General features: G+C 35.6%; 1 protein-coding gene across 3 annotated transcripts in view; it reads left to right on the forward strand.

The window, feature by feature from the left end:
• The window catches only part of CenG1A (Centaurin gamma 1A), a 53,288-nt gene that overhangs the window by 15,398 nt on the left and 20,492 nt on the right, over positions 1–17,398 (forward strand). For 2 of the 3 annotated variants that reach the window (XM_028315370.1, XM_028315355.1), the window contains exons 3-6: positions 5,879–6,020; positions 7,610–7,744; positions 8,994–9,121; positions 13,743–14,270. In XM_028315370.1, coding sequence (XP_028171171.1) covers positions 5,879–6,020; positions 7,610–7,744; positions 8,994–9,121; positions 13,743–14,270 — 933 coding nt within the window. Of the gene's footprint in view, positions 1–5,878; positions 6,021–7,609; positions 7,745–8,591; positions 8,883–8,993; positions 9,122–13,742; positions 14,271–17,398 lie in introns of those variants that run through there. The other variant, XM_028315364.1, reaches the window with a different exon arrangement.

Below are 17,398 nucleotides of genomic sequence, written 5' to 3' on the forward strand. Positions count from 1 at the left end.
TGTTGTCGTGAAAAAAAATTCTGTCCTCCATTCAATAATATTATAATTAGCAATTTTGAATCGTAAAGTAAATGTTGTTTTTAAGATAATATTGCTTCTATTTTAATTAATAAAAGACACTCCCCGTGATAGCAAAATATATTCATAAATTCTGACTGGAAGCGGGTGTTAGCGACACCTGCGCGTATCGTAAATAAGTTTTATGTTTTTATTATTTACATAAAAATATTGTCACTTACGTACAAATCCTTAGAGAAACTTTAAAATTCTAAGAGATTACTTAGAGACGATTTGAAACAAAGTTTAAACATCTCAAGGGAATCCGCAGTTCAGAGGAAAGCAATTAACTTAATTGCTATTTACTTGCTTCAGAGCTCCTGTTTACTTAACTGTTTACTTAAACCACTAGCAATAAACGTGGCAAGCTTGGAATATCAAACCGCTATGAACATCAGCTAATAATTAAATCACAGTGTAGATATTATTGAAGAAGCATTAGACAAAAGTGCGTTAGTGATTTCAAATCGATTTCCCAAACTATAGACGAGCGAACCACAACGCTGGAACCGTTATTTCACATTGAAAGTGCGTTGATCTCATAGGTCACCCGTACTCCTCAACTTGCAAAGTTGCTGTGGCGAAGGTCAAATATTTGAAGACAATTACTGTTGTTTGGAATACTACATTGTGTTCTAAATTCAAAGTTGTCAAGCAACGATATTCCATTTGGAGATTGCTGAGTTGTATAAATCAGTAAAAGTTTATGTGAAATGGGGGTGTCATGATATTTATTGATGCTATCTAATTTGTTCATTCGTTTATTTCGGCTCGTTACATCAGCCCTATTTATCACGGAAAGTTACATTACTTGATAAAACTTGGTGCTCTCCCGTTCCTTGAAACTTTGATGCAAGGGGAGTGGTAGCGAACATGCAGGGAACAAATTTTGAGAGTAAGTACGTGCCTTTTTTACTTACTTGTACCTACTTAGCTAAAGCAACGTTACATTTCGTGCAACCTTGAAAAAGCTTGGCGTACCATGATCACTGTATCTAATTCTTACATTCATACAATGGACGTTGTTTTGCCGAAAATACCCAGACCAGCCAACTTTGTAGAATTCTTGTTTGGAATAATGTTTTAAATTATTTACGCCGTCTGTTTATTCATGCACATACATTTCGTGGCGGCGTCCATCCATGTGCTATTAAAATTACCTTGTGGATATCTACAGTTACTCAGATATTATTTTGAGTATTTTGTTTCTACACTATTTAAAATTTTCAGCTTTCAAGTGTTGTTCATAAGCGCAGTTTTGATTGTTCAACGAATATTCAGTTATTCAACATTGATGACAGTGATGTGGAATTTTGGGTTAAACACTGTAATTTATGTGTAAGAAGGACACACTTATTTTCACTTGCATACAATTTAGATTTACACGAAAATCTATATGATAATGAGTTGACTTTACTAAACACACTAGGCCCGGTTTTTTGATTCGTAGTTAAATTAACCAATAGTCAAATTTGACAGATGTCAAATGACAAGTGGTTAAATATCAGAAAAAAATGTTTTTCGAACACAAAAGTGTTGACATTGCAATTAGTTAAAACAAAAGTTTAGTCGGATGCGATTTAATTAGTAGGGGCTCTTTAATTACATCGTAATTTTGTAGAACCTTTTTGTTTGTGAGGGTTCCCTGTTATTTGCTGCGATATAATGTGGGATGTAATAAAAATAATTGATTGATTATAACATTTATCACACAGTTTAAATTATTAGACAATGGTCACAATATTTTCACGCTTGTACTTTTTAGTGTTGAAAATGTAATGACAAATGGTTGTACTTACTGACAGAACAATTCGTCACGTTTGCTCTTTGAATATGATCAAAGAAACTGCCCGGTCATTTACCGCGCTCTTTACAGCTAGAAAATTCATCGCCCTTGTCGTCTATTCAAAATTGTTTAAGATTTGACCCTTATTCTATTTTAAGTTGAATTCAATCCAAAATCTTTGACCGATTTCGAGCATGATTGATTAGGACCACGGCTGGAGGAGCGTTTTATTCATATTTTAAGCCACAATAATACGTAATCTTTTTAGAGGTTCATTATTTACTAGCTTTCCGCCCGCGGCTTCGCCCGCGTGGAATTTTGTCTGTCACAGAAAAACTTTATCGCGCGCGTCCCTGTTTCAAAAACCGGGATAAAAACTATCCTATGTTCTTTCCCGGGACTCAAACTATCTCTATGCCAAATTTCATCAAAATCGGTTGCGAGGTTTAAGCGGGAAAGCGTAACAGACAGACAGACAGACAGAGTTACTTTCGCATTTATAATATTCTCTAGTTAGTCTCTCTAGTTGGGATTTAAATAGGTTCTAGATTAAAGATCTATTTTGCCATGGATGCTCAAGCTTTGTGTTGTCGGACTTGTGATAACTTTAACAAAGCAGCTTCTAGAACGGAAGCATCGCAACCGCAAGGAAGTATTTTACACGCATCCACAGTTCCTCAAAGCCCAGTATCACATCGCACGAACAATGTAGCCGGGCCAGTGAGAGCCGCAAGGGTCACGTTCGTGTATCGAGTTACCTGCCCCGACATTATTCTCTCTGCTGTTCAAGCCACGTAAAAAAACTGTAACTAACTCGCGTGTATGTAGAGAGGCACGACTTGCTTTGTTCGAGACGCACCCCGGCTGCGGGGCATAAAAACCTGTTCCCGAGTACTTTTAACAAGACAACAAAAGCCATGAATTGTTCGCGTTGATAGGCCCCATCGCTGTATGGTGCTCGGCGCTCGCCCTGTCGAAGGCCCTAATGAAATTGCGAAATGGACATGATTTTAAAAGTTTTGTAATGTTTAAAACTAAATAATGTGGTACACCGGATATGCTATCACATCATTCGCGGATGAACAAATCGCATTTCTGGCACAATGCTCTCGAAAGATAATTATCACTATCAGCGGAACGGAATACGTTTGAAAATGATATTTTGCATTGCAGTTATCCGTTCTGAATTCTCTTGGTAGCCAAGAGATGGTATGCAGTATGCATTTTTAAGTACAGAAGAATTTTCTCTCAAATCTCTGAAGTGATGGTTTAGATTGAATATTCCAACTTCGAGCATACCTTATTGTACCTATATTTCCTTATTTATAAAGTAAATTATCTTGCCTGTGATCAATAATAATATAATCGTTTACGCATTGCTGCTATGATTTCTCGTCATGTTGCTTTCTTATAATCAAAATGTATAAAATGCTGACAATATTTTCAAGCATCTTCATCTTGAAGTGTGAGCTGATAAAATTTTAATTCCTATATTTATGAATGCCGTAGCTATAAAAAGCAATTAAATGGTTATTCTTTAAGCTAGTTTGGACGGAATCAAGACGTTAAAGTATTTAATGAAGAATGTTTGGGTGACAAGCTATTTGATGAATTAGAAGAAACGGGAATTATAAGTGACTTGTCAACACTGATGAGTCATTACCAATTAGAACGAATAAGCTATTGAACTAACCGTTACAAATTAATGACACCTTATCAAAATGACATGACACCTATACTTTGATTGTTAGATCCCGAGTCCTTGTACCTTGGGAGGTGACTGTTCGAAACGCAGACCGAACCAACCCTAAGAAAGTTGGTTGCTCTGATCGGGCGTTACACCCGCGTCCCTTGGGCCTTGTCACAGATTTCATATTACAAGATCTGATTGAATCACGCCCAATATTATCGACGAACGCTTATTTTTATTCTCCCACTGATAGTTTTTACGGCTTGTCGTTACGTGGCCTGTTATCTCGTATGAAAGTAAGAGTGCTATTGCGCCATTAAACGTGCCATATCCGAATAGATGTACTCCCATATTTATGTGTGAATATTATTTATCATCTCCTTTTTTATCTTTCATTCATCTAAAATACTTATCTTATTTATAAAGATATCACAAATAATTATTGTCAATACAGTCGTTTCTCTTCTTCTTCTACTGAATAAATACTTTTAAATGTCGGACAGGTGTGGTGGATACCATAACCCCTTTTAATCGATCGTTCATAGTGCTAAATTTAGTCATCTCGGATATCACGCAGACCAGAATCAGATATTGTACGCAAGAAATAATATAGGCTCTATTGCAAGGTTTGCATTGGAGTCAGTGCATCCAGTGTTGCCCTCTCGTTCGCTAAGGGGAGACTTGGGTGCGAGACTGAAACAAAAAGTCAGGTTACGCCGCCTAAGCCTGACGGCGCCCGCCCGCCCAGTCACAGTCGGTGCGCCGCCCTGTGTAGACTACCACATTTTTGATATTGACATCAATTTTGTGAATATTTACATCAGATTTTCTTAATTAGTTTACGTGTCAGAAAAGTTAAAGGTTTTTTTGTGCCTTTAGATTGTGCAATCTGATCGTAGTGATGGATTGGTAAGGATATTAAAATTGTTTGTATTATTTACTGTTTTATGTTTGTCCAATCATTTTAATACGGATTCGAATCTGATAACAGTGGTCTCTTATCTTTCTGTGATATTAAAGTGACCTATTTTTTGGAAAAGTATTATTAGTTGTTTTTAATAGTTTCTATTAATCTCGGAATCTATGTTTTATCATAAATTACTGTATTTGGGACAGCTTTAAATTGAAATTTATTACTGTCGAGGTCGCTTATGTCTAACGTAATGTCAATAATGTAATCTCATTTCACGCGCCGTTAAATATATTTCATATTTACGTGTAGGTCGCAATTCCAACCTTAGCATCAACATTACACGGTTACGATTCTGTTACACCATACGAAATTACTTGCAGTGCTTTATTATGATGACGCATACTAAGAATCAAGGCTATGCTAGTTCATTCATATGACGTGACCCAATGATGAAAAATTATTACTATTATAGTATGATGTAATAGCAATAGACGTTCCATTCGAATCATAGTGGACAATAACAATAAAAAATAATTATGGGCTAACTTAAGTGCCCTGCGACAGTCCATCAAAATTTTTGTGCAACTTCATTCCATCCATTGTCATTGTTTTCTTTCAACAATGGGATTCACAACTTGTAACTTTAATCATTCTTCGATTCTGTTTTACACAACGAGGTAATTTCTGTGAAAAGGATAAGGTCCGTGTTTTCTCAACCTTGCTTCAATTACGCGTCGAGGAAACAAAAGGTCTTGTTCCGAGATTTTTTATCTGAGCTTTTTCTGCTGTCATCAGCACGCACTCCGGCGGCGGATGACGCCTCTCGTGCCGTCGATTGTTGTTCAGAGGAAAGGGGTGACACCCTCCCACGCACTTTTCTTCACTCAAGTGGAAACTCCATACACGTTTTATAATAGCTCTGACATAAACCTCAGATTTAGCGATACAATGTATATAAACAACACACACAACACAGTTTACCTACAATATATTACTAACGAGCTACAATATACTCATACGCCTACATGTTAATCTGTTTATTAAGGTAGGGCTATATGTATCACATTACATAACCCTTTCATTTCAAACCCCTACGACTGCACCAAATTACCCCACGTAATTATTATGGGTTTCAAAGGAGGGTGCGGTTTTTTCTGTGGACATAATTTCGCAACAGTAGGGTTACTGTGGGTTTACGTAAGATTATACGTTCACAATATGTTTTGGTATATCCAGTACAAGTACATTCAATACTTTGTTGTTTCTTCAAGATTGTACCACTTGCATTTTGTAATACACATTATTATTCTTCCTTCTGGAGAACTGAAGACCTTCTCTGGTATTAATATCATCTGGTCTTTTTCTTCCCCAGGTAGTTCTTTGCTTCCATTCATTTATTATTATTAATCATGAATATTTTGTTTTGTTACAGTTCACGGCCTGGGTGGACGCGGTGATCTTCGTATTTAGCCTCGACAACGAAATCAGTTACAACACTGTATCAAATTACTTCAATAAGATGTCCCACTATCGGAATTCCGCTGAGATTCCAATCATATTGGTCGGGACTCAAGGTGAGTTGATAAGAAATACCATTGACACATAGCATTGCGTCCAATAAAATACATATTGATGTATCATGTACGTAACATACCCAGTACATCGTGTGCATGTAATGAAATATTAACGTAGCTGGTAAAAAACTGACACATTTGAATGAAATTAAAGAAAACAGCTCTTCAATGAATACTAATAACACTAGTTTACAAGGTTTTTTACCCAGAGATGTAACTGATATGTATCGTTAGAGTTATTAACCCTTACTTAAAAACTGAACTTAGAAAAAAATTAGGACGTCAAATTTTGTAAATATTGATTATGTTAATTTTTATCATTTTTATACATTTATTTCTAAAAACAACCAAAAATGAGTCGTATTACTCCTACTTTTATATTAATTAGTATCAGTTTCCCTTATTATAGACCAACAGCAATCCGCTAACATATTTTTATCCCAAATTCCTTGGTATCTTTCCTCAAAAACCTTCAAATCCTAGTGAAAACTTTCGCCATGCTCAACACTCACGCTTCCCAGGTTCTTAGGAAAAAAATCCAGGTGACAATTTAAAAAATGAATTTTTAACGACTTATTCACACCCATTCTTTGGTAATTCCTCAATAATTTGGAAACAATTTTTGCATAATTCTCAGATAAATTTATAGTTTCCCAGGAAACTTTTCACTACTCGTTTAAATTAATATCAAGCATCTTTCCCTTACTGGAATTGCTGGGTAATAACTCCTTCAGATTGTAGCAAAGGTCTTGTGACTGATGCAACATCAAGATATTGTATCTTCTTGGTTTTTGTTGTTAAAACCTGTAGTTTCAGTGAGGCAGAAGTAACAGACATTCGTGTGATTTGTTGGTTCTCTCCATAACATTGGGATGCCAATTCGTATATGTTTTCTTTTTCCTGCAGCCTAGTGCAATAATATACTCTTCAAATTTTCGCACACTACACCAGGAACCCATTTTTTATCAGGTTTGTTACCGAGATTAGAAAGTAATAGAAATAGGCCGGTTTTACGGCCTTAGTGACTAGTCTCTTCTTTTTTGACAATATAATTTGGCCACAAACTTAGCAAAAGTTATTTGGGCTTAATTTACACTGCCTTGGTGACATTTTAAAACAAGTGAAAATGTTAAAATAATACTTAAACGCAATTAAAATAAAGTAGAAACTCCGTCACGGCTAACAAGACAGCTTACTTAGGTAAATGTGGATATCTCAAAAACTTGACGTGATAAAAATATGAGACGTATATTTTTGTAATAAGGGGGCTGATAGAAAACACATCCAATATGAATTATCTTTGGGTAAAAGAAAAACTTTTTTTTTGTAAACTAGTGTAATTTGATCATTTTCTATAAAAGTTTTGCAGCTATTTATAACAACAAGCTATGAAAAAGATAATCCAATACACGTTTTCTTTGATTACCTACTCTTGATGATGTGAACTATGCATTACCAGTGATTCTCACACCACCTCTCATAATTCTGATGATTGGTGCTTGCGGTATATCGCTCTGTAATTTGCAAGTACGAGTGAACATTTTATAGAATTTCTAATAATTTCCTTTTAAACGATCGGTTGCTTGTAGATGCCATAAGTGAAAGTAGTCCACGCGTCGTGGACGATAACCGTGCGCGCAAGCTGTCGAATGAACTGCGAAGATGCTCATACTACGAAACGTGCGCCACGTATGGGCTCAACGTCGAAAGAGTTTTCCAAGATGGTAAGTTTCACACTTTTTTTCTATATTCTCCGTCTAATACAGCTTTGTTAACAATAAGCATTTTTAATTGAAACCTCTTACAAACTGATTACACTTACTAATTAATCGTCTACCATCATTTTGTTATTAATTAGCGATCGTTTATTAGCGCAGGTGCCTTGTCTAGTAAATTTTGTTCATTTGATATTTTAAACTTTTACGATTGCTTACGAATTCTGCACTTTTTGTCGGAAGAAATAAATCGATTTGCAACTTTATGTAAGAGTAGGTATTCCAATTAAATAGTTGTTATTTTTTGCGAAGTCGGTTAGCGTTCGTTATTACTTATACTAGAAACATGATGTCATTTCAATCTGGTTTGGTTTGATGTCTGGAATGCCGACGCTATTTACATAACTTCATTGTCTTTTGCTGTACCATTGACAAATTTATTTTAATTAAAATTGTAACTCAACATTGTTACGTATAAAATTTGAAGGAACTGCTTGTTTATTAATACGTATACCTAAGAATTGTTTATCAGAATTATACTGAAATACATTACGAAAAATAATAATTCACTTATCAATAACTGCAGCAATCTTAAGCTTTGAAATACGGATAAGAGAAAAATATATATTTAGTTTATTATTAACGGTATAAATTATGACAATATGTTTGATAAAAACTAATTCATTCTTTTGCACTTGTGTTAAGAGCGCATCATACGCGACGTCATTATTAGAAACGGCTTGTAAAATTACATAACATTCTGAGTTTTTTATTGCTTTCGGCACGCGTGCCGCGATGACTATAGTAGGTTTACTTACAAGCTGTTGATCTTGTTCCGTCCCGCGGGGAGTTCTTCATTCGTGCAGTGGTAACACCGGCCCCCAGCCGCGCGGTCGTTCGGTCGTTCACTCAATCGTTCGGCATTGTTTACATTTTTTTGACATTTTGCTACGCTTTGTTTGGCCGTGGTCGCGTCGTCTGTAGCGATATTTTAATTGAATTTGAATTAATTATTTAGTTATGATGGATAAAACGTTAATATTCAAATCGAATTTGTCACCGATATCCAGTTTACGACGCCGAAGTTCGTGTTACAACATACAAAGAGCCGAGGAACGCGATCGTAGGAAATCGGCAAAATTTGAATGTGCGTGAATTTTCTGTGTAACGTTTGGTTTGTTTTCATGCCGTTGTGAATTGTTGTGTGTCGCGTGTGGAATGTTAAGTGGTGTTTGTTAAAATAATGGTATATTTGCAGCGTGCCAGAAGATTGTTGGGACAAGGCTGTCGGCGTCGTCGCAATGCCTTTCTGGTGGGTCCAGGCCCGTGACTCCTCAGCCCCTGGCCAACTCTCCCAGTCACAACCATTCTACGTTTCTATACAAGGTTTGTGCATCGAAAAAATACTTTCCTTCCTCATAATTCTTAAAATAGGCAGTCAATTCCTTCACGCCTCATTGCCTCGTGAGTAGGTGGCGTTGGTAAAATAAATTTAGTTTTATTTGCTAAAACAAAGGAATTGTTGCTTTGCTGTGAGAAATTACAATAAGATATTTGTATTTTTACGATTCTTAACTATTTTGCTTAATTAGGTGTTAATTCTTTGAATCCTAAGTTATTTTAATTAGTTGTTAATTTCCGTGGAATTAAATACTTTAAGAGAAACATTTTTGGCATGAGATTAGTCAATTTGCTTAATTACCTAATTGAAGTAAAAATCTACTGATACTAGAATTAATTGACACCAATAGGTACCTAATCTTCAACCTTGAGTTGAGGAATTTTAACATTGAGCATTTTCTGTTGTCGCAACCTTAATTGTATTTTTTGTGCTTTTCTCCAACAAACAAGTTTCACTTGTAATGAAATGCATTTATTCTATACCATGTCCGCACTGTCATTGGAAAACTGTATATAAATTGTTAATCGATTAAGTCCTTTTTTGGTATTGTGTGCAGTGGTCACCATACCTAAGTTATTTAAAAAAATAATTGTATACAATTAGCACCATTGAAAATGTGCTTACATTATCTCCTTGCTAAACAAAACACTGCAAGGTTCTTTTAAATTAATAATGTAGTAACTTATGCAGTTACCTTATTCTTAAACAACTTTATTAGTTAACTGTCTTTCCGTTTCTAAATAAAGCTTAAAACAATAGATCGTACAACTTGTTTCCGTATAAAATAATCAGGGTTCGAGGATATATATTAGAGATGAAACGGATATCCGGCAACTATCCGGTAGGCCGGATATCCGGCCTAAATTTACTATCCGGCCGGATACCGGATAGTAACTCACTATCCGGCCGGATACCGGATATTTAAAAACTACGACAATTTCCTATTAATAAAATGAAATACATTAATCTTTGAGGCAAATATCAATAAAATGGCTTATAATAATGACAGCTTTTATTTAAAGTCCAAAAAGTTACAAAAAAGCCATTCTTCAAAAAGCCTTTCAAAAAATTTCTTTTTCTGGGATATTCACTCTAATGACGAATACATAAACAGGGTGGCCCAGAAGAAAATTCACTTTTGAAAATTGAAGGAAACGAAAACTGTACATTTTTACAAAACCTTAACTATTGCAATTTGAAGGAAAAATGTAATTTATTTTTAAATTTACCTTAACATTCGATCAACATACATAAAAATCTTGAAATGCGTTCGTTAGAATTACCTCGAAACCTATTTACGATTTTTTGCCGAATGCTCAGCTTCAGTTGCTGCATGTTTGTTGGATTATAAAAGTATACTCTATTCTTAATGTATCACCACAAAAAGAATTTTCTGGAGTGAGATCAGGGCTTCCTGGTGGCCAGGAGATGTCACCCCTGCCTGAAATTATTTTTTTGTGGGAACATGTCTCTTATCATCTAAATGCTCTCATTTTAAGTGTGACACGTAGCCCCATCTTGGTGAAACCAAGTGCTCCGGTCATAGCCTTGCGAATCTTGCAGCTTTAAAAATCAAAAAGCTTTTCAGCCTACCAGTATAGCATTCTCAAAAATTAATCATCCTTTCAATGCAACAAACCAATTAAGCAGGGATGAAATCTCACTGCCTCTAAGAAGCGCTAATCTCATTCCAGCAGATTTCTTTTTGCGGGGTTACCTTATGAGCAGAGTATACTCTAATAATTCAAAAACTGCAGCATTCATCCATCCTGAATCCATTTCGAGGTAACTCTAACCAAAGTTTTCCAAAATTTTGATGTATGTTGACCGAATGTTGTAAACGTCAAGCGTCAACGTCAATCACATGTACGATAAAATTTATAAAAGGAAGTAAATTTTAAAATAAATTGCACTAAATTTCCTTTAAATTGCAATAGTTAAAGTTCTACAAAAAAGTACAGTTTTCGTTTCATTGAATTTTCAAAGTGAATTTTCTTCTGGGCCACCCTGCAGTAAATAATATCTGTTAATGTCTAAATATTGCCAAATAAAAAAGGCGATCTTTTTTTCACTGATGGTTTGATGGCATGATGCATGCAGTTCAGTCAGATTACGCAGCAAGTAAACTAATTTCATTTTCGCTATTCAATCACACACTCACGATAGCAACCGAAATCGCTCGAATTGATCTGCCCCCTAGACAAGTGGCAAAATCTGACATTCTATTCGGACAGATTCGATTTTCGAAAAGTGTGACTAGTCTAGTCTACTAATAGACCCACTGATCGCGTTCGAAGCACCTGTGCGGCGCTAAACTCGTCACGACATGAAACGAGACAATGGGCCAACTATCCGGCCGCCGGATATCCGGCTATCCGGCCTAGTAGCTGGCCGGATATCCGGTATCCGGTATCCGGCCAAACAACTATCCGTTTCATCTCTAATATATATCAAGGGATATATATCAAGATATATATCCGATATATATCAAGCCGGTTTTTATGATATATATCAACTTTTGAAATTTGTTACTGTATTTGTACTTTTTGACATAAGATTTTTATTTTTTTAGTTGATTTGGCCGTATTTAAAAGAATATTTTATGTTTTTGCTTTATTTGTCTGATTTTAAGTTTTAAAAACATTAAAAACATGTTTATGTAACACATATGCAATAGTATTCATGAATAATACAATAAAAAATAATACAATAAAATAATACTATGGCTTTCATACAAAATTGATATATATCAAAGTTGATATATCCGATATATATCAACTTTGATATATATCATAAATATCCGATATTTTGATATTTATAATAAATATCGGATATTTTCGAACCCTGAAAATAATTGATATCAGTTTTGCGTCCAAATGCCCTGAAAATACCGAAGTACACAAGAGAAATGTGTTATGCTGATATCTTATCAGTGATAGGCCTTTCCAAATAAAGCGATGGGAATCGTGTAGAAGAACTATTATATTGTTATTGACACGATTATTTATGCATAATTTTTGCAACTAGAACATCCTGGATGTTAATTTTAAGTATGTAATAAATACATTTTTCAATTACTTATAAAACTAGCTCTGACCAAGTAAATTGCAGTGGTTTTTAGTGTTGTACAATGATCTATGATTCAGTCAAAGAGATGTTAGTAAAAATAAACAAAATTCCAGTATAGTAAGTAGAAAAACGCAGACGATCAGGTACCAATTCTCAGCTGATTTGTTCTAGGAAAACGAAGTCAATATTAGTCATTAAGTTTCCAATAATTGTGTAAAAATATGTTTATAAATCAATACAATATAATAGATAGCAGTATCTGTTCGGATTGACCAGATTAGGGTATCTAATCTAAGTTGTGTCACATGTATCGATGGAAATTCGTATTAATCTGAAGTTGTAACGTAAACAATGTTACAATAAAAGGTTTTTGTGTTAGTAGGTAGTTCTTAAATCTGTCCTAATATCGATGTTGTCATATGTTACAGTAATAATTTCTAATCAAACTCGGAAATAATGTGTTTGTAGTGAAAACCACAATTACATATAATGTCACAAGGGTTAGATTAATTTTAGTTCAGTTTGCTAAAACCCTTTAGAGTAGGCGTACACCGTTGATTTTTAGTTGGCCGATAGTTGTGCCCGATTTTAAATTGTATGAAGAATCGGCCAAATCGAATCGGCGTAGTGTGCGCACTCTCATACATGCCCATACTGATCAACTGCCCGACTAAACTATCGGCCGACGAAAAATCAACGGTGTGCGCCTACCCTTAGCCTGAAACCCACAAGTATTTTATTTTACCCTAACCGGGAATATATTGTGTATGCTTATTATCAGTTGGATTCTCAGGAATTTGTTATTTTATGAGTGATAACTATAAAATGATTTCTAATACATTATTATTAGGACTGATATTCCTTAACTTTGCCGATTTTGATATTCCTTAACTTTGCCATTTGGACGCAAATGCAGTTATGTAAGATGTACCTATTCATTTAAATGCTTGCACCCTGCAGAGTATTATCTGCATTAAATTGCATAGGCTGTTACACAAACAATTTGCAAGCAATCTTGCATGCTATCTATTACATGTGATTTAAATTAATGTAAATTAACCTTTAGTTAGTGCTACAATAAACGTAATTTGCTAAAGCCTGTTTAAGAATTACACAATGCTAGGGATAATTGTCTGAAGAAAGTTTATGACCGTCTCTTTGTTGAAGCATTATCAGGAAAACTCATTAGTATTTTATATGTAGGTAGGTATATTTATTTATCAGTGTAGATATAAATACTTATGTAACATCCCATTGTAAGATCGAAAGAAAGATTATAAATGCATGAATGAAAATAGAGATTATAAATCTATCATCATTCCATAAATCTTTTCATTAGAAGATGCAGGCCAAGAGCATCCTCATGGTGGATAAAAAAAATCTAAGCAGAAAACTAAACGCGTATATCGTAAATAAAGCCATTAAAAAATCCTTTAAAACAATGTGGATGTAATCCATGTTTGCTCATGAAACTTCTTGAATGTAATCCAAAGATTTTACCCATTGATGTTAACTGATAATTTTATTTTCTTCCAGGACTCACTACCCCGTGGTCACCACACACTCTCGGCGTCATCACACCACCTGCACAGAGGAGCTCAATCCTTCGACGCATCCTCAAACAGCAGCGGCATATCCTCAACCCACGTCGTCGAGATCCACAGCACCAACGGTTCAGACACCTCCTCACGATGGGGCAACTCCCTAGGCAGCCACGGATCCTCATCAGGCCTCGTCTCCATAGCAACGGAAAACAACAACGTCAAATTCACAGCACCACACTGCTTAGACAATCTTCAACCTGGCAAGGACCAGAAAGACCTACCCACACCCTCATCCACCCCCACAACGTCTCGAAAGTCAAGGAGAAGATCGAATCTCTTCACCCCCTCAAAAAAGGGGGACGATAGACTCAAGAATGGGGAGCTGGGGTCTGGGAGGGCGATTCCCCTGAAACAGGGGTATTTGTACAAGAAGAGTAGCAAGGCGCTGAATAAGGAGTGGAAGAAGAAGTATGTCACGCTGTGTGATGATGGGCGGCTGACGTATCATCCAAGTTTGCATGTAAGTACTTTTCACACACCTACCTACATAGATTAGATTCGAAACATTGCTTCTGATGTTTTTCTGAGGTGGAATTGTCTGATGGATTATGTTTCGAAAGTCATAAGCGTTCATTACGCAAGACTATTGAAAATGCATTTTTGAATTATGTATTTGATTTTAAAATCGCAAATACCGAACTCGAAAAATAAAAATGCTGTGTTTTTCTTATAGATATTATTGATTTGAAGCTCTTCTGAATGAATTGGGCCCGAGTTCTCGAATTATTAGATACCTACAACATTTTTTTGAATGGCACATTATTTACTCGGAAAAGATTATCATGAAACGTTATCAATTTCTCACGAACACGACTGTTCCATTGCGATAGATATTTTTATGAATAAAATTACGTACATTTTATGTCCGTACGATAAAATTAAATATTGAACTAATTGACTAATAATAATAGAGGCTATTAAAAGAAAGCATAAACAATAGAATAGAGTACGTGAAATGTTCCAAGTTCATATTAAATGCGGCGACAAAGTCTAAAATTACCCTTCTCAGTGCGTCAGCACTTACTGTCCCCAGATCGGCGGCTAGATTATGTGAACCTGCCAAAAATAATAAGCGTGTTTACGCATTTTGAGAAAAACATTATGACTATATTCCAAGGGCAATTTCGCAAGAGAATATTATATTCGGAGTACCATTTCGTGTTACCTGTCCGTAAAAAACGTGAATTTGTGCGTACATATAATATCTTTTGCTGGAAATAATAAGCCGGTCTAATTATGGGATATGGAATTATCTTATCTAATATTCTCGCTTTGGTAATTTTGCAGAAATCGCAAAAAAATGTTCTTCAAATTCTCTAACGTAAGCGGCAATTTTATAGGTAAAGACCTAATAATATTATCGCAAAAAGATTTACTCTTCAATTGATCCGCAAATACATGTGAAATGCGATTATCTGTTATCACTTGACACGATTGCTTTATCATTATCAAACAGATGATATAATGTAACAATAGGAAAGTCTATTTACCGTCTAATACAATACAATAAAACTCATTGTATGAACCAATCAGGGTTGTTACAAAGCTTTGTAGTTTTGTTGCGGTAGGTCTATCTGTTTGTTGTTAATTTCCTGGATCATCATTATAATCATCATCATCATCTCAGCTATTGGACGTCCCTGAACATAGTCCTCCCCCAATGATTTCCATATCGCCCGGTTTGGTAGCGGCCTGCATCCAGCGCCTTCCTGCTATCTTTATGAGGTCGTCTTTCCACTTGGTCCTGTGTCATAATAAGCCTGGATTTTTAGCCAATGACTGCCCACTGAGTTATTATTACAAAAAAAATATTCTTTTTTGCAAGATTTGTGAATCGGTATTAGTAAAAAAACATGTTCGTCGGCAGTAGACATAATTGAATTAGAAACGAAAACAATAAAATTGCGTAACAAGAAAAAATAAAAATGATAAATGTCTTGTACAATATTAAAGAAGCATTTTCCAATTTCTGATTCGTAAATAATCTTCAAAGTTGTACACTGATTGAAAACATGCGCAAACGCACAAGTAGGCGGTTCCGCCTTTCGTTTTCACTAGGCCTAGGATGCGCGCCACGATAAACTTTTATCGATTTTACGCGATAAGTCCATATAGTATGGACTTATGCGTTTTCCGATGATTTTAGATGATGATTATAGTAATCATCATCTAAAATCATCGGAAAACGCAGCGTGGGGCGTCCACCCACAAGGTGGACCGACGACCTGATAAAGGTAGCAGGAAGGCGCTGGATGCAGGCCACTACCAACCGTGCGATGTGGAAGTCATAGGGGGAGGCCTATGTTCAGCAGTGGACGTCCTGTGGCTGAAATAATGATAATGATGATGAAAATCATCGATCATACTAGCCTAGAATGCGCACTGGGATATAACCTTATCGAAGCATTTTATCGACTTTACGCGATAAGCCCATGCATTTATCATCTAAAATCATCGATAAGATTTATCACGGCGCGCATGCGTGTAGAATCAACGATTTAGTTTAATCTCGCTCTATTTGTACAATTAGCAACAGATCAGCTAAGCAGTGGTGCGTGCGCATATCGTGTTGATTTTACTTTATTTCAATTAATTAATACCGGTTCTTGATTATTCTCGGGTATTTGTAAAGATTGAGAAAATTGATGTTATTGGATATTTAAAACCGTTTTAGAATAAACTTAACGGTTAAACAGTCCATTTACTACTTGTATGTACATACCTGTTTTACTATGTAAAAGCAATTGAAATACTTAGAGCCGAACATATCTAAATAACTGATGATTCGTAGAAATCGACAGTCAAATATCAACAAGAGAAATATGGCAACTATAGAGGAAGTCTTCCAGTGTCTTGGCCCACTTTTAGCTTGGTCCACAGGCCAAGTCGCTGGATTGAATTTTTAAATAGTTTTCTTCCAATGACTGGGCCCATCTCTTAAATTCTAATTAATTGACTTGTATCTTTTTTTGTATTAATAAAACATTGAATGTGGGCCCAGTCACTGGAAGAAAAACTATTTAAAAATTCAAATCAGCGACTTGGCCCGTGGACCAAGCTAAACGTAGGCCATGTCACTGGAAAACTCCTTTAGATTGCATAAAATTATGTCAACTTTACACTATCAGGGGTAGTAGGGCTAGTAGTGTTAGGTAGTACTTAGTTTAAGTAATGGGTTGTAATAGTTTACGACCGCGGATAAAGAGTTACGTAAACCGTACGTAAACATGCATTTTTGCAATAAAGAAGAGGAACAAGTGTGTTCAACTGATGGTAATTTAGCTGTCTAGCTGGTAAACGATTCAAAAACGTTCGATAACTATTTGAACGATATAATATGACATTCTCATGTTTTTGTTGCATCGCACGACAGCTGAATCACCTAATGGTTCTACATGGGAACATTTACTTCAGCGAATTGTTCATTATTGTCGAACCTAACTTCTAATGCGAGAGACATCTAAGAGGTCCCTAGTCAAGAAAAGGTTGGAAACAGCTTGTTGAGAAGATAGTAGAGCTATTAGAGAACCCACTGGCATGATAAAAGGAATGTTCATTGAATGTTGGAATCTTTTGACGCATTATCTC

This window comes from Ostrinia furnacalis, unplaced genomic scaffold (genome assembly GCF_004193835.3).
Source record: "Ostrinia furnacalis isolate ACB-3 unplaced genomic scaffold, ASM419383v2 OfSCF0322, whole genome shotgun sequence".
Lineage (NCBI taxonomy): Eukaryota > Metazoa > Arthropoda > Insecta > Lepidoptera > Crambidae > Ostrinia > Ostrinia furnacalis.